This window comes from Tachysurus vachellii, chromosome 23 (genome assembly GCF_030014155.1).
Source record: "Tachysurus vachellii isolate PV-2020 chromosome 23, HZAU_Pvac_v1, whole genome shotgun sequence".
NCBI classification, from domain to species: domain Eukaryota; kingdom Metazoa; phylum Chordata; class Actinopteri; order Siluriformes; family Bagridae; genus Tachysurus; species Tachysurus vachellii.
The window spans coordinates 3,732,288-3,753,417 of record NC_083482.1 but is presented as its reverse complement, the minus strand read 5'-3'; the positions used below and the strand labels follow the sequence as shown (position 1 = coordinate 3,753,417).

The window sequence follows — 21,130 nt, the reverse complement described above, 5'->3', positions numbered from 1 at the left end:
TGTAAATGATATGAATATCCAGAATGTTTTTCTTTATTAAAAAGTGAATTACAATTCTCTAGAAAATTGTCTTGTAATGTATATAAAGGCACACCAGCATCCCAGGCTGGTCGGCCAGCACACCACCATCCCAGGCTGGTCGGCCAGCACACCACCATCCCAGGCTGGTCGGCCAGCACACCACCATCCCAAGCTGGTCCCAGCATGCAAAACATGCCTTATGCTGGACCAGCAATGCTGTTTTTTTTAGCAGGGTTGTAAGCATTGCTAGCCTGTATCAGTAATCCCTCACCATGTTGTTTGCTCTGTATTTTGTGTAGTTCTTTGCTACCCCGTTGGTAAGCACTTACCTTTCGTTTCTCCCTCTTCTTTGTCACCTAGCAGGCCTGAGGATACATGCCACCATGCTAAGTGGTTCCATACAATTAACCTTATTTATCTATTATTTTGGGTCCCCCATGCAAAACTTGGACCCCTTTGGCCTCTGGACTGACCATCTTAAGGATTTACTATCCACCTTGGACACCTAAGCTAACAAAATGGCAATACCGATGAAGGCATAGTGCGTTTGGCTGGTCACATGTAGACCCTGATTCGAAGTTGTTTCTGACACACAGCTTAAACTGCTTGTTTATCTGCCACACATCCGGCATCAAATTATGTGTTTAAAAAAATTAAATAAAAAATGCCCAAATAGAAGTCTTGAGTCTGATTTACTTTCGAGCTGAATTAATGTACTGGTGGTAGAACGGCTGAAATCAATAATTCAGGAACTGAGACCGGACAACTCAGAGGTTCCTGCCCTTCACCGAGCCCTTCTTGTAGCTCTATGACCAGTTAACCTCATACTTCCTTATCAGGGGAGCACAAGGACAGCTACAGCCATTTCCAGGAGATTCCTCCAGGTTTATTCTGACCTTGCAGTTGAACTGTGTTGAACCCTGGTATCAGGAGCATTTTAGGAGGAATTGTCTGGGTTGGCCTTTGTTAGCTTACAGGCCAAGGCAGTGACACCAAGTAGGACTCAACACAATTGGAGTGTTTCGGCTACCTCATCTTACCTGTCTGAAGACTAGCTGTATATCTCCAGTATCTGGATTTTGTTTTACACACACATTTGTTTCAGACTCACCTGTTTGAGAGGCAGCTGTGAAAGCCATGTGTTGTCCAGTATCTCTTTGCGGTGTGTGTTTGGTGCGTCTCGGACACGCAGGTAAAGCTGGCGCGCGTTAAGGCCACAGCTCTGACAGACACCTTGCTCTGTCTCGAGCACACGAGAGCGGGCGTAGCCTCGGCTGGAGCGCAGCTGAAGCTCCTCCATGCAGCTGGCACTGCAGAATCCGCCTGCCCAGCCTGAGTGATCTACACTAGGCTTCTGGCAAGACAAACACAGTGGCGTACCTCCAGAGTCCAGAGCTTGCACATATCCCGTCTCCGCTTCAGATTCCCTGCATATACAAAAAAAAAAGCACTCGAACACAGACGGGTTCTTTATTGTTTAGCTTTGCCAATATAATGGCAGTCAGACTGGTTAATGCCAAAGCAGTGTTCAATGGAATATTACTTTCTTACTGGTTTCCAGTGTGTGTGTGTGTGTGTGAGAGACATCACTTAATTATTTATTAGTTAAAATATGACCTAGTTAATTAATTACAATAACAAAGATAAACTTCTTGAAGCAGTTAAAGAAGACCAGGTGACCTTCATCCGATCTTCTGTCCAGTTTAAGTGATCCTGTCCTCACTTAAACTGACTGTAGTCTCAGGAATCAGGAGTAGAACCTGAGGTGTCCTTCCATTGCATTGCTTCTGATCTGCCGCAGGATTTGATATGTTGAGATCATTTTCCGCTCTCCGCAGTAGTAAAAAAGTGGTTATTTATGTTAGTTTAGGCTGCTTGTCAGATCGAACATGTCTGTCCGTATTATCAGCTAACATTTCTGACAGTAAACCTGACACTAACAGAAGGGATTTTTTTGTTAATGTTGTTTTCCAGAACATTCATTGTAAACTCAAGACACTCTTGCATGTTTTTAAATCCCAGGAGGTCCTGCGGTTTCTAAAATACTCAAACTACTGGCACCAAGAACTGAAGATTACATGCATTTATACATTGCCAATGATTGGATAATTGCATGTATAGCAGTGCTCTGGATAATCCAGACTCTACGCTTCTCTTCCTGCACTCTGAGACAAATCTGTCGCTTTCCTTGTCACTGGGGTAGCACCCTCAAGTGTACACTTTACCTTTAGTGTAACATTTTACCTTGAGTTGTGCATACAGTGCACCTTTAAAGCTTTACTTTAAAAGGCAATTAAGGTCCAATTAAAGGTATAATATATCCACATTTCCAGACAAAACAGACTTCTTAAAGTTATGGGGAAAAATAAAGTACAGTTTATTATTTTTGTGTCTGAGAGTAGGGTTAAAATTTCTCCCTGTGCTTACGGCATATTCGGCATATGTTTAATACAGTTAATCAGTCAGTTTGTGTTTAAGTATCAGTCTAGTGAAAAGGTGTAAATACGATTAGCTAAATGAGTTATATTAGACCAGGGGTGTCAAACATACGGCCCACGGGCCTGAACTGGCCTGCCAGGGAGTACAGTCTGGCCCGGGGATAAATCTGCAATATGAAAAAAATCATTTTCGGTGGCACTACCAGCAGATGGTAGTACTGAGCTTCAGGGTCTGAGTGGCATTTTAGTCAATAACTCCTGAGCTAAACTCTGTTACTACACAAATAACACCTCTTTTCTATCGTAGTAATGTAGAGACGCAGCTACAACCGTGTTTTGTGTAGTAACAGTGTTTAGCTCAGGAGTTACTGACTCGGGAAACTCCAATCTGTGAATATGTGACCAACTTCCTGCTCCTTCAGTTCTCTCCAGCGCTGGAAAGCTGATCCTATATTAACACGTCCTACTTCTTACCTTCTTACCTTATCGTAAGCCTTTCTTCACTTTCTTTCTTTGTTTTTATCCTCCATGTCAATGTTAAAACCGCTTTCTGCTAAATGTCACACATGCGCACTGAACACTCTCTCCGCCCATATTGACAAGACACGCCCCTTTCTGCTCATTGGCTACACGTTTGTTTTGATTTTTGTTTAGTTTGGTGGCCCGACTCAGTTTTCTGAAGCATTTCTCAAATATCGGAGACCCCACCTTTAAATGAGATTCTAAAATTGGCTGCTACTCAGGACATAATGCCTGATATTGATGCACTTGTGCAGGCTAAAAGATGCAGGGGCAAATTGATAAAATAAATTTGTTTACTTTAAAAAACATACATACTTACATATAAATTAACAAATTAACAAAGATTTTCTTTTTAAAACAGCTGCCACTTAAGATTTTAAGTGTGTGGAGTCAATTCATGTATTCAGAATTGCTTCCTGGAATTGGAAATTGGATTTTAAACAGTTTCTATATATTAATGTTTGATTTATGTTAACATACAGGACAGTGTTTTTAAGTTCCACAAACCTGTGACTAAATATTTTGCACCATTGTACAATAACTGTGTTCAGTTTTTATACATAATGCACTTAAATAAATGTTAAACTAGGTAAAAGTGTTGTTGAAATTGCACATACTACTTAGGTTGTTCATAATATATTTTTGTAAAAGGACAATTCATTTAATATAAAGATTTTTATCGTTTACTTCTTCTTTGCCCTAATACAAAGAAAAAAGTGGACTTATTGTTAGTTCTATGTAATTTTGCTATGAGTTTACTGGTCTTGCCCCCTTGAGATCAGATTAAGCTGTATGTGGCCCCCAGACCAAAATGAGTTTGACACCCCTGTATTAGACCTTAGGTTTGGCTTTAATAAAGCTCTCACATGGTTTCAGCCTGACGTGAAACTACGTCCTACACAGACATGGCTTGTGCTTTGAGTTTTTATGTTGCGTGGATATTTGTTTGAACCTCCGTCCTCAAAGTGCTGATCTAGCATAAGATTTTTGTCCTTTTGTGTGTTAAAAAGCTAAAACAGCAGCCCTCCATCATCAAGATGTACGGTGAATATGGCCCTCGTAAGAGCTGTAAGAGTGTGGGCGAGTGAGAAACTGAGCGAGTGGGCTGGCGAGAGAGGGAGTGGGCGAAAGGATGAGTGCTTGTTGGGGGCTTTTCTGTGCCAAGAGGAGAAGGTGCTTATGGTGCTGAACTTTATCTGTAAAACCACCACTGATGTGCTTCACAGCAAAACATTTCACTGTCCTCTTCAATCCGTCCTCTCTCGTTTTTTTCCCCTCTTTGTGCCTTCCATCTCTGTTGCACTATTTTCTTATCTCTGTGTCTCTTTTCCTTTCCTTTAACTGTCTTCAATATAATATTAATGATAAAAAAAAAACCTTCCAGACGGTCCTCTGCGAGTCTTAATTTTCTTTCCAGGGTTTCCATGGTAACGTGTGTGTGTGTGTGTGTGTGTGTGTGTGTTTGCGTTTCAGGCACTGGATTAAGTCCTTATCCTGTGTGCTAAGCATTCTCCAGCATTTTCCGCAGCGCGCACACACACACTAGGTTTAGAAGGCCAGACAGTCTACAACTACACACATAATTACACACGGAAATTCGCTTTTGAAACAAAATTGTGAGTGCTGTGCATTTTTTTATTTTTTTTTGCCCACCGTTGCAAATTCATAAATATGTAGCTGTCAGTTCCAGTCCCTGCTCCACCCTGACCCACGCAGAGTGACATGATGAGCAGAAAACCAAGTGATGAGATATATATATATATATATATATGTCTTTGTTTTGGACACACCTGGGGTGCAGCAGCAGCAGCTGGAGTGGAGTGTACACACAGAGTGTGGTAGAGATAATGATAAAAGAGAGGAGAGAGGGAAAGGGAGGTAAATAAGGATATGAAAGTGTGTTTATATGCTACTGAGTGTGGCGTGTATCAGCTGGGAGCTGCAACTCGGTGTAGCAGAGCTGAAGGTGTCTGATCAGTGCTTCACTAACAAACTTAGTGGAATAGTAAGCAGCTGTCACATATAATCTAAAAATCTGTCGCAGAGTTGACATTGCGTGCGTGTGGGTGTGTGTGTGTGTGTGTGTGTGTGTGTGTGTGTGTGTGTGCAGGTAAACACTGCTGATTTACTGCATAAATTGAGTATGATGGCTGACAGATTATATATGTATATATTTTTAAATATTTGTCATACAGTGAGGCACAAATATATTACTTTTTCTTTCTGAAAAGAGAAATGAATAGAAAGGGACCACCACAGGACCCTCTGCTTACTTTTTATATTATTTGGGAAATGTCTCAGCATTGTTGTAGTGGATTTAAAGTGCCAACTTTAAGTTCGTTAATCCAACAACCGCTAATACATGATAGCCCGACAGAGTAGGTGTGTCTAATAACGTAACCATTAGGTGTTGAGAAGGCGCACACAACAATGTGCCAGTGTCACTCTTCTTCTTCTTTCGGCTTTTCCCTTCAGGGGTCGCCACAGCGAATCATCTCTCTCCACCTAACCCTATCTTCTGCATCCTCAACACTTGCACCCACTAGCTTCAAATCCTCATTAATTACATAATGTGCCAGTGTCACTGCTGTGCTGAAATATGATCCTCTTCTCAAAGCTGGTCAGATAGCAGAACAACAGATATGCAACAGTCACTAATTAACTGTTGTTGTCGTTTTTTTGCTAACATTAGCGAGAAAAAACATTGCTAACTGTCAGTGCAGTTTGCATATTGAGTCATTATAATCATGCTGTGCTTTGTAGACAGTGTGTGCGTGTGTGTGTGTGTGAGAGAGAGACATACTTATCAGCTTGACTAGGTGGTTTCATCATAGATCTCTTTAAGGAGGAAGAGTTGTCCTTGCTGATGGAGCGTACAGTTCCTCCCTGTCTCTGAGCTGCACTCAGGGACGCCTGAGTCACATCCTGCTTAGAAAGATACCTGAGACAGAGAAACAAGACAGATGGAACATCTAGGAGATTAGTCTTAATGTCTAGACGGCCTGTACGCATGAGCAAAAGTGGCTTTACATTTAACTCTAGGAGTTTTTAAAGATCTCAATTTATGCATCAATGCACCTATCTATCTTTTGCTCCTTCACTAAGGCCAACAGAACCAGAGGCCACGCCCCTTCCCCAAGACTGACAGACACAGAGGCCACGCCCCTTCCCCAAGACTGACAGACACAGAGGCCACGCCCCTTCCCCAAGACTGACAGACACAGAGGCCACGCCCCTTCCCCAAGACTGACAGACGCAGAGGCCCCGCCCCCTTCACCAAGACCGACAGGCGCAGAGGCCACGCCTCCTTCACTAAGACCGACAAGCACAGAGGCCACACCTCCTTCACTAAAACTGACAGGCACAGAGGCCACACCTCCTCACTAAGACTGACAGGCACAGAGGCCACACCTCCTTCACTAAGACTGACAGGTACAGAGGCCACACCTCCTTCACTATGCCTGACAGGCACAGAGGACATGCCTCCTTCACTAAGACTGACACACAAAAGGCCACACCTCCTTCATTAAGACTGACAGGTACAGAGGCCACACCTCCTTCACTAAGACTGACAGGCACAGAGGCCACACCTTCACTAAGACTGACAGGCACAGAGGCCACACCTTCACTAAGACTGACAGGCACAGAGGCCACACCTCCTTCACTAAGACTGACAGGCACAGAGGCCACACCTTCACTAAGACTGACAGGCACAGAGGCCACGCCTCCACTAAGGTGTGCATTTGTCTGGTTTAGAAAGCTTTTTAATGGCATCCTTTCACTGAGCATGTGCCTGTATTAACACAGCGCTGATCCAGCAACAGATTTGTGTTCTTCAGCAACTTTTACGTTTTAAACTCCTAAAACAGCAGCAGGCCTTTTTTATGATGGATATGGCCTCATAAGAGCTGTCTTCGTGTGTGTGTGTGTGTGTGTGTGTGTGTGTGTGTGTGTAAAAGAAAGAGAGAATTCAGCACAAGATAATCACAGAGACAACGTACATATCAGGAATTCTAACCAAGAGTGGCAGACAGTGCAGTAAAAGAGACAGGCAGAGAGAAAAAAGTGTGATGGGAGAAATAATCATTCGTACACAGAGCAAACAGATGGAGCTAAAGATTGAACTCAAATGGACACTGACAGGAAGAATGGGAGAGAGCGAGAAAGAGCAGAACAAAACTAGGAGGCACGAAGACTGACGAGGAGACAGCCAAAGAAATGGAGCTACACTCATAAGTGAACAGATGGACAAGTAAAAGAGTATGCGTGTGTGTGTGTGTGTGTGTGTGTGTGTGTGTGTGCGCGCTCTTGCCTCTTGGTGCTACTGTGTCGACGCTGTGCGTGTGTGAGCTCATCCACAAGCAGAATCGGGCTTTGAAAGACTTTGCCACTCTTCCTCACTATCCTTTGCTTCATCGCCGTCAGAAAGCTCCACTCACGCACAAACCGCACCAACTAAACACACAAACACACACAGTTCTGAACATTATTGTTCATGTATAGCAGACATCTATGATATACACGTGTAAGTTTTCTGTACACTTCTATCACACACACACACACACACACACACACTCACGTGTCTCCGGTTCTCACTGCGACTGAACTCCGGAGGCAAGTCCTCCCAGTTCTGTAGTCTGATATCCAAAGGAACAAAGTTGCAGTTGAGTGGGAGACCATCCTGAGAAAACACACACACACACATTTTTTCATTTCATACCACCATGTAAATTAACAGCCTGTAACAAACAGTATGAAGTTAACTGTAAATACGAGCTGACCAAGTGTGGCTAATTAAATAAACATCCATCTACCAGCATGGAAAGAAAGGTTATGTGATGACAGGTAATGCACCAGGAAACCATGGCAACCAGGACTAACATGTATGACAGTGTCCTCAGGCTCCTGTTGTTGGCTGACGGGAGAGAAGCCCAGTGTGTTCTTCTGCTGTTGCAGTTCATACGACCTCGAGGTCTGACATGACGAGTTCTGAGATGCTTTCCTGCTCAACAATGATGTTATGAGTTACTGTCAGCTCAAATCAATCTGATCCGCACTCGTTCTCCTGTGTGGGAATCCCAGGAGTTTTAGGAACACTCAAACAGAAGCACCATGATTCTGTGCACCGTGCTGCAGTCGCATGATTGGCTGAGCTTGTGTGATACAGACTTGGAGCTGAACTTGTACGTATACAATACCGGGACAATTCCAGTGCAAACCTAAAGTTAGCAACCAGACATGTGTAGACAGGTGTATTTAGAGTTTAAGGGTTGTTTCACTGCACAGACCTTTTACAAGGAACAAAAACTGGCAAAAATAAATAAATAAATAAATAAATAAATAAATAAATAAATAAATAAATAAAAATACAAATAAAATCTCTTCATTGTGAGGTTTGGCTTCTTCTTGTTACTTAATGAATCTGTCTGCATTCAGAATAAACGGCTAAATAGGTTCTCTCGATCTCTCTCTCATTTGTGTCCCTAATTCATGTGAAATCATTTTCCTTTCTGGGGGAAATGAATTCGTTCCAAAATGCTGGTGCGAGTCTGATTAGGTGAATTAGCGTAAGCTGATCTGATAACCTCGTGAGTGCTTGTATATAAACATGTTCGCTTAAGGAGCAGTACGTCGTCTGTGGAGTAGCTCTGTTATTATTAGATATTATATGCGCCGCATAATTCGGTTCTTTCCCTCCCTTCGCGTGTCGCTTCTTCTCCTCCGCTGTCATTCTTTCTTACCCCCCTCACTGCATGACACCCGCCCCACCCCACCCCCACTCCCCCCACAGGTTCCCCGCCTTGCTGAGCTCTGCCTCTGGCTGCATCATCCATCATTGCTGAGCCCAAATAGCCAGAGGAGAAGGTCTTATTAAATATCTAACTCTGCTAATATTTCTCAATCTGAGTCAACCGAGGGACTTTGTGCTCATATTTTGTCCCGTTTAAAGGAACCTAAACGAAGGCACGCGATTTCAACTTGAGTAGACGTTTCATTTTGCATGATTGGTCTGGAGAGGGGGGAGGATGGGGTTCAGGGGGTAGAGGGGGGGTGATGAACAGAGCCGGACTCATTAATCTGGTCTGGACTGGATTCTCACTGGAAAGAAGGATTGTGGCAAAAATGCCCATGTGTGTATGTGTGTGTGTGTGTGTGTGTGTATGTGTGTGTGTGTTACCTTGTTGTAAATGTAGATCCTATCAGTATTTTTGCTGGCACAGAACTTCAGGCTGTCATACACAGGCAGAGAGTCATCTCCCGGCTCTGGCTCACGGCTGTCATTAGCTAGCAAGGAGAAGGAGGAGAGGAAGGGGATGGAGAGACGAATAGAAGGAGGGATGATCATTACTGCTTGTGCCTCAATCAAGAAAAGGTCAGCAGGGAGGAGAAGGGAAAAAAAAAAGAGAGCAAAATAACGAGTGGACTAGCAGCTACATCGGTAAATGAGCACAATGTAACTCTTCCACCTCGTCGCTCGTAACTCGTCCTCTCCTTCATTAACAGTTTGGAGCTTTTTAGCAACACTGCACTCTTGTACATCACATGTCTGCAGTATATATTCCTGTCAGCGAAGGACTTCAGTCCTTTTTATACGTATATAAGTGCACGAGGTTTGCATTGAGAAGCAAGAGTCCAAACATGCATGAGGAATAAACTTTATAGCACAGAATTACGCTAACGAATTAAATGAATGCGTCTGACCAATCGTATTCCAGTATACTGAAAATACTGGCAAGCTGAAGGTTTGAGAACATCTTAGAACATGGCACCTTTTGTTTGGTCTTCACCCATTTCATTTAAGCCATTAAGCCGGACAAGTTGTTTTTGTTTCCCTGGTGTGGTCTGATGGATAGACTGATAGCTCTTAATGTTTATTTTTGGTTTGAAGCCATGGATTCACCTGTGGATAAACCACCATGAAGACCAAAGTGTTGTCTATGGGAAAAAAAAGTGGGAAAGTCAATCAGAGCTATTGAGCTCAGCCAATACAACGAGCTGTTTAAACTGTACTCATGAACATGGCCGGATCCATTAATGATGCCAGTTCGATGTAATTAGCGCTTAATTCCTTGTAATTAGTTATACATTACTGCTGTAAGTTCAGATGCTGCACTGGCCATATCTCCTGGAAAATATGTTGCCGTTCCTGGCAAGAGGAGAAATAAAAAAAAAAAAAAAAAAAAAAAAAGGAGTTAAGAACAGCAGGGACGTCTCAGTGTGGCCGATCTCACCGCGCCATTGCCCAGCCATTAGCTGCAGCTCACTGCAGAGGACAGGCACGCCTCGGGAGGGAACAACAGCACATAGAGCTGTCAAAGTGTGCAAATGGTGGGTTTCAGAAGGAAAACAGCTGGTTATTTTTAGGCCCCAACATACAGCTGGCTGCTGCTGCAGTGTGTGTGTGTGTGTGTGTGTGTGTGTGTGTTTTAAAAAGCCTTTTACTCCTCAAACTCAAGGATGCAGCAAGCTACAAAGGGTGTTTACGTTAAAACTATCCACTTCGGTTCACGTGGGACTTTAGTGATTTCTGACACGAGAGCCCAGATGTTCTGTAATCCGATGTTGGACGTTACTAAATGGCAGGTTTTAAAATAAAACACTGCTCAGGGAACATTTTTTTGTCAGCATTCTTACGACTAACTGCTTCAAAGAAAACTCAAGAGCGATATACATATGTTCTGATTTCTGATCCGCTTCACCTGATATGAACTTACTAAACTTACCGTCAGAAGGAGTGTGTTGAGGACCGACTGGTTCTGACGTGCGGACGGGAGTTTGCGGTCTTTTGGGGGTGCTGTTGTCTTCTTCTGTGTCTGAAAGCGTGATGCAGGGACTGGAGACGGAGCGGGAGGCAGAAGGGGAGGGAGACGCAGGAGGGCTGTGAGCTGCAAGAGGAAAACAAGGTATAGAAAGGAAAAAAGATGAGGTGAAGAAGAAGAAGAAGAAGAAGAAGAAAAAGGAACAGATTTATAAGCAGCTTTGGACGTGTTTTGGATGAGATTCATTCTGATATACCACAGACCATAGACACGGATCTGGCAGCAGCCATGAATAAAAACTGGGCCATAATTAATGTTGGAGTTGTTAGTACATTGAGCCTTGGCATTGAACAGATGCTCTGTGTGTGTGTGTGTGTGTGTGTGTGTGAGAGAGAGAAAGAGAGAGACGGATGGGCTTCAAGTCTGCCTAACGCACAGTGTGTGTCTCGTCCATACGGCAGAGTGGGACATGCTGAGAAAAAGACGAGCTCGTTGAGAGCAGCGTTACTCTTTCGTTTCTTTCTCAGAAAACTTTCACTCGTCCTCCGCATGCGGCTCCACAACAGAACCAGGGACCGGGAATCATTTCATCCCGGCTTCATTCCTCTCACTGTCTGTCACCGTGTCTGTGTTTCTCTCCTTTCTGACCGTCTCATTTTCTTCCTGTCTCTCATCCTTTCTCTGTCTTTCACAGGGTTTCTTTTGTGCCTTTCTCTTCTCCCTATCACTCTTTATGCCCGTCTCACACTGTCTGCCTCTCCTTACCTCTCTCTCCATCTCTTCCTATCTCTCATCCTTACATTGCCCCTGAATCTCTCTTTCTCTGTCTGCCCCTCATTCTCTCTGCCCCCCCCACACACTTCTTGACTCTGCTCCTGACTCTCTACATCTTTACCCCTCGCTCTTTTTGCCTCGCTCTACCTCCCACTCTCTCGTCCTCTGTGTCTCCTTTACAACTATTTCTCTTTAACTATGCCTCCCTCTCTCTCTCTCTCTCTCTCTCTCTCTCTCATTATTATTCATTCTCTCTGCCTCTCTCCATGTTTCCTATAGAGGTAAATAACTGTTAAAATAAAATGTGCTCCTAGAAAAAATAAAATCTGTTGCAGCTAATTGTGAGGGAGCAACACATACAAACTGTGTTTCATTGGGCTGAATACGTTGACATCAGATAGCAGTAAAAGGACATTTCAGAGACATGGGGGGAAGAAAATTGGTGTCTTCTCTCTTCTCCCTTCTCTCTCTCTGTGTCTCTGTCTCTCTCTCTGTGTCTCTCTCTCTCTCTACCTATGTGTGTGTCTCTCTCTCTCTTTCTCTGTCTCTCTATCTGTGTCTCTCTATCTGTGTCTCTGTGTCTCTCTATCTGTGTCTCTGTGTCCTTCTCTCTGTGTCTCTCTGTCTATCTGTGACTCTCTGTCTATCTGTGTCTCTCTGTCTCTCTATCTGTGTCTCTCTGTGTCTCTCTCTCTATGTATGTATGTATAACAGCTACATCTACATGACCCCACCTGTCTCGATTATCTGGACAGATAGACAGGTAGTGGCTCAATATTCATGATCAATACTCTCTTCACACTGTGACCTGTTCTCCTGTTGCTATTTGCCTCTGCCTCCCTCTGTGCCTCTTTCACCTCTCCTCGCACCTTTTCACTCAGTCAAAGGTCAGCCTCACACGCATCTGCCGTAAATGTCACCTGAACATTCTGTGCTCCGCCGCGACAAGCCTGAGAGTCCGCCGCAGATACGTAGCGTTATTCTGGCGGACGAATCGGAATAGACACGATGACACAGAACTTACCGAGGCATCTCTTAGTAATCTGACAGTAATGCATTAGATACATAAAGCATTCACTCTTGTGTACTGACGAGTTACTTCATGTAGCAAGCAGAATCATCGCTAGAGCGAGACTCAAACACTGCAGTTATACAGCATGGAGAACAAAACCGTCTCATCTGGTTGATTTCGTGGAGAAAATACCTGGTCTGTCTCTTTATTTCTAACAAAACAGAAAAAAACAGGACAAATTGTGTTGGAATGAGTTCTCTAGCTAACCGGGTATTGATACAACCTCCACAACAGTCTTACATCACCCAGATAGCTATCAGGCTTTGTTTTCTCAGCGCTTACACGGTAATTGTTCTTGAATCCATTTCCATTCCTTTCGACTGGAAAAAGCATTATATTATATCGAGGCTTCCACTTGGAGCTTAGCGTTTCGTTTGTTTCCTCACATTAAGTGTGTGTGTTCGTGTGGACCTAAGAAAGGAAAGCAGGAAGTGTTAGCATGCGTGTAACAGAGGATAAGAACACGGAACGTGTGTGAATCTATTTTAAATGACTGCAGCTGATTTTCAGTCAGAACTTCAAGCCACTCTCTCTCAAGTCCTTAGTCCTTTTTTTTTCTTCAGAGCTGTATTTATACTTAATGAACAAATACCTCATCCATTCTGTAGTAGTTGTTTTTTTTATCTGCATGTAGCCGATGTAAGTAAAATAAGCCTTTAACTCTATCCTCATTAATTCTTAACGTAATTATGCTGCAGTTAAAAAAAAACCCCAAACAAACACTGCAGCTCCCTTTAGTGTCACCTCCCGAACCCCGAAATAGATACACACGTCCTGCGTAAACTAGAACACCTGAATACAAGACAGAGGGCGATATGTTTCACAGGCACATGGAGGTGCTGCTTTGTCCTGCTTACATTGGTGAGGCTGGTGGTCTATATTGTGTGTGTGTGTGTGTCTGTATGTGTATGTGTGTGTGTGTGTTAGTGTATGTGTGTGTGTCTGTATGTGTGTGTGTGAGTGTATGTATGTGTGAGTGTATGTGTGAGTGTAAGTGTGTAAATGTGTGTTTGTGTGTAAGTGTGTGTGTGTGTAAGTGTGTGAGTGTATGTGTGTGTCTCTATGTGTGAGTGTAAGTGTGTGAATGTGTGTGTGTGTAAGTGTATTTGTGTGTGTAAGAGTGTGTGTGTGTGTGTGTAAGTGTGTGAGTGTATGTGTGTGTCTCTATGTGTGAGTGTAAGTGTGTGAATGTGTGTGTGTGTAAGTGTATTTGTGTGTGTAAGAGTGAGTGTGTGTGTGTGTGTGTGTGTGTGTGTGTGTGTGTGTGTGTGTGTGTGCGTGAGTGAGTGTATTTGTGTGTGTAAGTGTGTGTGTGTGTGTGTGTGTGTGAGTGAGTGTATTTGTGTGTGTAAGTGTGTGTGTGTGTTTTTCTATTTAAAGAGCCAGGACGAGCACAAAGCCTTGAGTTTCAACCTCTCAGTGGATTTTTTTTTACTGGAGCAGTAAAGCCTTGTGTTATAGACGGAGCTGTTACTGACACGAATAGACCTGCTAGAGGCGATGAAAACTATTTGTACATTATATATTTAGATGAATTGGTGAAAAAGTTTGGGGTTTTATTTTTGACCGTGTATCGAGAGTGCTATGAATTGTGGGAACATGGTTACTAAGGTAACTGCTGGAGCAGCAGTTCGGTGCTAAAACATTCTAGACACGCGTCACGTGTTTTTTTGGACAAACGTGTAATTGATGTGTAATTGATTCTATAATAATTACATTTATTTAATATCATCTTCACATGGTATCCACTTGCAAGTGGCTCGTCAGTATGGTATTGGCACAGTCCTTGGCAGATTCGAGTGGTTCCTAGCCAGTTTGTGGGCTCATGTTTGTGAAAGAGGGCAGATTGCACTTTCCTGTGAGTGTGAAGTAGCATGAGCAGCATTTCCTGTGATAGGAGAGTGCGAGCGAGTGGGTGGGAAATGGCAAAATGAGGGAAGACTGGGTTAAAACAAAACAAAAATCTTTGCAACTCTGTGGAAACAGTTTGTATAAAGAAACATTATGAAAGAGAGATTTGGGAGAATGTAGACGGGTGAAAGAAAGACATGTCACATTGTAAGCTAATGAGCTTAATATTATATGAATTGTCGTGTGTGTGTGTGTGTGTGTGTGTGTGTGTGTGTGTGTACCTCTCTGAGCTCGCGGCGTCTCACACATTTCGCAGCGCAGCAGCAGGCCGCTGTTGGAGAATGTACAGAGTGGGCAGCTCCACTTCTGGCTGTGGGGGGTTTGCGGTCCTGCCGAGAGCCGGCGTGGTGCACCGAGAGGCGTCATGGGACTTCTCTTCCCCCCGTGGCGAGACAATGGAGTAGCCTGTTTCACACGTTTCACCTGGGGACAGAAATCCACATCCTGATTGGCTAAATCAGGGCTGCGGCTACAGGGGCTTTGATTGGTTCCCTGCTGGTCTTGTGAAGGTGTTTGAGGAGAGCCGGTGATGGACGAGTCGTCTGTTCTCTTCCTCTTTTTGTCCGAGACGGGAGAGAAAAAGTTGCGGATGTCGTGCTGTTTGTCTTTCTCAAACTGAAGGGAAGAAGGATTAAAAAGTGGGAACTATTAGAATTGAGGTGTTTAAATGTACAAGCGAATTCATTTGGAACAAACTCGAGAGGGACAGTGAAGGCTGCATGGCTGTAGTAGACACTGCTTATACAACGTCTCGCTTTAAAAGGAACAAATTGTTTGGATTGTTTTTTTATCCTTCACATCAGAATTTGCTTTGTTAAATTGTAAAAGTTGTAGGTATTAGTGGCCTGATCCACCACTGTCATGGTGTTGCAGTGCACTGTTGATGCTTGAGACGGTATTTCATCTGTTCTTGGTGTTTTACACAAGAATAAATTCCCACTGAGACTTACATGTGAGAAGAAGACCCCATCTTTCTCATCCTCTGCATCGCCGGTGATGCTGTCGCTCGGTGTCCAAGCCTGAGCGAAGTTCAGAAAATCCCATTTCTCCTTATCCGCCTCGTCCGCTCTCAGGTAATCCTTCCTCCCGTTCAGAGTGCTACCAGTCACTGTTTCCTAAACAAAAACACACTAAATGAGTCTTTTACCAGTTTGATCATTGGCGGATCAGAGATTAACTTGGTCCTTAGGTTAATGACCGAAAAGTTCAAACGCCACGACTGCTTCTGCTGGGGCTCTTGAACGTACCCCTGAACGTGTCGTTAGATTTTTATAGGAACATTTCTGTATCATTAACCTCCTCAAGCCTCTATCTATACCTATCCTATAAATATGCATGATATGCAAATTGACCCCTTCCCCCAATTGGCCAGGCTTACAGAAATGTACCCATGGTGTTCTGCGCTATTACAAAAAAGGAAAAAGGTCACATTTGAAAAAATATCAGTGAGTTTGAGTCTGAACAGGAAACATACGTCCAACAAAAGTGACAAGAAAATGTAATAACCACTCGTTACACCAGTGGTGAGCAGAAAAGCATCTCAGAATGCACCAAACAAAATAGGACGGAATAAATCCATAGCCACAGTCTTGAGTCCTATTTGTTCATATGTAACGCTCCAATTAATCCATTTGTTTTTTAACAAAACTACAAAGCATATCTTTATCTTTAATACTAAACTTAGCACTATACTGACAAATTTGTCCAATCTTATATTCTGTAACCGAATTAAAGCTTCCAAGAGGAGTTACGTATTGAGTTTGGATGCACTTCAACGGTCGACGACTCCACAATATGATACGCTCGAATTGGATTCTGCATCACGTCTAATTCGCTTTGGATAAAAGCATCAGCCTGATAAGTAGGTGCAAATGTAAATTCTGTGCTCGCTGATGCTACGGAACGGTCTTACAGGAACACATAATCACTTTTAAACCTTCGCTGCCTGATACCTTAGCAGATTTAAGTGGGCTCTTGCATAACGTAGGGGCATAACGGTGACGTCAGGTGGAACCGCAATCGTGGAACAGGGTTCATGTTAACCATTTTGATTTGACCAGTTGTCTACACTTTACTTATATTAACCTGCATTTACATTCTGTGCTTATTTATTTTTGTATACCTGAAATAACTCTGTAAATATAAAAGCAATGAATGTTGTAGACAATCGTTTGTTTTTTTTTTTTCTGTTTTCTATTCTAGAATGCAATACAACAGTTAGCAAATCTTTGTATCGAAATACATGTCGTTTATTATAGAAATGACTTTCAGAATTCGGCTTATGACAAAGCGGTCTTTATGGCAAAGCTTTAGGAAGAGACAAGACCAGACTTGTATCTAGATGAAACTGCACTAGACCCATAATCCCTAAATGGATTAAGAAACAAAGCTATCAGGGCCCTGTATCTAAACATCAGTGTAATACGCCTGGCTTTTCCTGATCTATTTTGAACAGATGTAGCTGTGGAGTTGAGCAACACGCATGATTCCATTCATGCCGTCACACCCGGCTCGTGTCACCCGTGACCCACCTTCCGGTTCAGCATGGCCCACATGACCACATCGAACGTTCCCTTGGCGATGAGGTAGTGAACGTGTACGGACGAGGTTTGGCCGATGCGGTGCGCCCGGTCCTCCGCCTGCTTCACGTGCCCGGGGTTCCAGTAGAGCTCGGCAAACACCACGTGAGACGCCGCCGTCAAGGTCAGACCCTAAGAACCCACACGTTATCTCTTAAAGCGTCTTACGAGAATGAATTTTAAACAAGTAAAACAACTTTGACTACAGATGGCGTAACCTAGTGTAACCTACTACAGTAGGTAACATCCTGAGATCACCATTAGTGTGCACAGAGGATCGAGTTTAGCATCATCGACTTTTTGCACCACAGAACCGTCTGTTCCATTGTGATGTTGATCCAAACCTTTATCCATGTACTGATCCTCTGCACTAGCACATCTCTACATGCTATGTGTGTCAGCACACTTCATCATGACCTTACTGCTGTAAACTTCCTACAGCTAAAGCACTGGTGCATTATTCAAATATTGCACACTGCAGGTTTTCACAGTGAATCTCGGCACACAATCTAGGAAAGATTAGTCATTATCATAAATTTACAGAACAACAGACTCAGCACAGCCTAAGCTTTATGATACAGAGAATTGGTGGCGACTTTACACTCCATTCAGTTACACAGTCATTTTACACAAACTGTTCCATATTTAAACAAGGGCCTGAAGCCACGTCTGTGTGTAAACTGTATTTGCAGTTGCTTCGAATAGTACATTTATATAAAGACTATAAATATTGTAGGACTTGTTTTTAACAGATTCTGCTTGTTCTAGATGTTCGAGACGGTCGTTTAAACGATTGAACGCCGGCCAGACGTAAATTCCAGCTTTCAGGACAGAGCCATTATCCTTCACCCTTATAGTGCAGTGATTGTTTCTATGTGTCTGGGTCATTTATTCGTTAAGCCGAGCTTCGGTGAACACGGAGGAGTGCGAAGACGCGGTGTTGAAGCACTTTCTTCTGGAATCAAAACACTTAGTCACAACAACACAATGACACACAAAAGCCTTCTCTGTATGCAAGAGAACTTTGATTACAGCCAGACTGTCGAGATAAAAATACACCTCTGCTCTATAAAGATATTTCATGACTAATTAGTATGAAGGTGTTTTGTAGCAGATAAAACAGTGTAAATGAAGTGGGAGACAGGAAAAAAAAAACATATGAAAAGAAAGTGTTTGTGTAGATGTGTTTGCGTGCACCTGTCCCGCCGCCTGTATGCTCAGAATAGCAACCCGTGTCTCCGGATCGTTCTGGAAGCGGTGGACCAGCTGGATCCTCTCTGCGGAAGGAACGCTGCCATCGATCCGGATATAACTGGCCTGTAAGATGAAGAAAAAATGATCACACTCGCACCTTCCGGCTCGAGGGCTCTGAATGATGGGGTGAGAAGACTAAGGTTCTGATTAAAAACTAAACTCTGTGTTACTTAGTGCCTCTGTGACTTGACAGTAAACGTACAAGTCTAGGATCCTCCAGCACTACATGGTGACGGCATTGCAGGACTTCTGGTACTTTCTAGTATGATGAGAAATTCTGGAGTTGTTGACATTAACATGTCCTGAAATGTTTTCTCCTCTTAGTTACTTACCTGCCCCCCTCATTCAACACGACCACAATCCTACCACACTCTACACACTGCAGCCAACACATCCTACCCACTTTACCTCCAAACCCTGCCCCCTAACTCATCCTACCACACTTACCTCCACACCTAACCCTAACCCAAACACATCCTACCACACTTACCTCCACACCCTGCCCCCTAGAACATCCTACCACACTTACCTCCACACGTAACACTAACCTAAACACATCTTACCTTCTTTACCTCCACACCCTGCCCCCTAGAACATCCTACCACACTTACCTCCACACGTAACACTAACCTAAACACATCTTACCTTCTTTACCTCCACACCCTGCCCCCTAGAACATCCTACCACACTTACCTCCACACGTAACACTAACCCAAACACATCCTACCCACTTTACCTCCACATCCTGCCCCCTAGAACATCCTACCACACTTACCTCCACACGTAACACTAACCCAAACACATCCTACCCACTTTACCTCCACACCCTGCCCCCTAGAACATCCTACCACACTTACCTCCACACGTAACACTAACCTAAACACATCTTACCTTCTTTACCTCCACACCCTGCCCCCTAGAACATCCTACCACACTTACCTCCACACGTAACACTAACCTAAACACATCTTACCTTCTTTACCTCCACACCCTGCCCCCTAGAACATCCTACCACACTTACCTCCACACGTAACACTAACCCAAACACATCCTACCCACTTTACCTCCACATCCTGCCCCCTAGAACATCCTACCACACTTACCTCCACACGTAACACTAACCCAAACACATCCTACCCACTTTACCTCCACACCCTGCCCCCTAGAACATCCTACCACACTTACCTCCACACGTAACACTAACCTAAACACATCTTACCTTCTTTACCTCCACACCCTGCCCCCTAGAACATCCTACCACACTTACCTCCACACGTAACACTAACCTAAACACATCTTACCTTCTTTACCTCCACACCCTGCCCCCTAGAACATCCTACCACACTTACCTCCACACGTAACACTAACCCAAACACATCCTACCCACTTTACCTCCACACCCTGCCCCCTAGAACATCCTACCACACTTACCTCCACACCTAACCCTAACCCAAACACATCCTACCCACTTTACCTCCACACCCTGCCCCCTAGAACATCCTACCACACTTGCCTCCACACGTAACACTAACCTAAACACATCTTACCTTCTTTACCTCCACACCATGCCCCTAACTCATCCTACCACACTTACCTCCACACTCTGCCTCCAACACATCCATACCCCATTACCTTCACAACCTGCCCCCAAACATCCTTATCAGTTACCTTTACAACCTACCCCAACACATCCTTACCCCACTTACCTCTACAACCTGCCCTAACACTTTCTTATCCCACTTACCTCTACCTCTACACCCTGCCTACAACACATCCATACCCCATTACCTTCACAACCTGCCCCCAAAAATCCTTATCAGTTACCTCTACAACCTGCCCAAACACATCCTTACACCACTCACCTCTACCTAACTCCACACCCTGCCTCTAACACATCCTTACATCACTTACAACCACACCCTGCCTCCAACACAACCTTACCCCATTACCTTCACAACCTGCCCCCAAACATCCTTATCAGTTACCTTTACAACCTGCCCAAACACATCCTTACCCCACTTACCTCTACAACCTGCCCCAACACATCCTTACCCCACTTACCTCTACCTCTAACTCTACACCCTGCCTCCAACACAACCTTACCCCATTACCTTCACAACCTGCCCCAAACATCCTTATCAGTTAACTTTACAACCTGCCCCAACACATCCTTACCCCACTTACCTCTACACCCTGCCTCCAACACAACCTTACCCCATTACCTTCACAACCTGCCCCAAAACATCCTTATCAGTTACTTTAACAACCTGCCCCAACACTTCCTTACCCCACTTACCTCTACCTCTAACTCTACACCCTGCCTCCAACACATCCTTACATCACTTACAACCAAACCTGCCCCAACACATCCTTACCCCACCCACCTCCACACCCCGACCCTGAAACACTTCTTACCCCTCTTCTGAAGTCATGAATAACAAGAGAGTGTTTAATTACTGCAGGAAAGTTCACATGTATTTTGGAACGTGACATATCTAACCCTATATTGTGAAGTGTATGCTCAATATGTTTAAAAAAAAAGTCTAAATAATATGTAAATAAATATAGGTGTTGAACTGACTCGAACAGTGTAGTGGATAAATGGGGCAGAATGTGACCTACAGAGTGTTTTTTTGTATACATTAATATTCATAGTATGCATGAGCCAGACTGTTGGTATTTCATTCATGGTAAACTTTTATTTTTCTCCAAGACTCACCCTCCCCCCCAAACCACCACAACCTTCCCCATTAACCTCTATCCCATGAATACAACCATCACCATGTTAGTCAAATAACA

At 43.7% G+C, this 21,130-nt stretch overlaps 1 protein-coding gene across 1 annotated transcript in view; it reads right to left on the bottom strand.

Annotated features, from left to right (window-relative positions):
• The window catches only part of zranb3 (zinc finger, RAN-binding domain containing 3), a 67,998-nt gene that overhangs the window by 8,136 nt on the left and 38,732 nt on the right, over positions 1-21,130 (bottom strand). Inside the window, exons 9-18 of the mRNA XM_060859681.1 lie at positions 18,275-18,394; positions 17,030-17,209; positions 15,449-15,613; positions 14,720-15,113; positions 10,706-10,867; positions 9,160-9,266; positions 7,561-7,662; positions 7,294-7,436; positions 5,785-5,922; positions 1,133-1,448 (exon numbers count right to left, since the gene is read on the bottom strand). Coding sequence (XP_060715664.1) covers positions 1,133-1,448; positions 5,785-5,922; positions 7,294-7,436; positions 7,561-7,662; positions 9,160-9,266; positions 10,706-10,867; positions 14,720-15,113; positions 15,449-15,613; positions 17,030-17,209; positions 18,275-18,394 — 1,827 coding nt within the window. The remainder of the gene's footprint in view (positions 1-1,132; positions 1,449-5,784; positions 5,923-7,293; positions 7,437-7,560; positions 7,663-9,159; positions 9,267-10,705; positions 10,868-14,719; positions 15,114-15,448; positions 15,614-17,029; positions 17,210-18,274; positions 18,395-21,130) is intronic.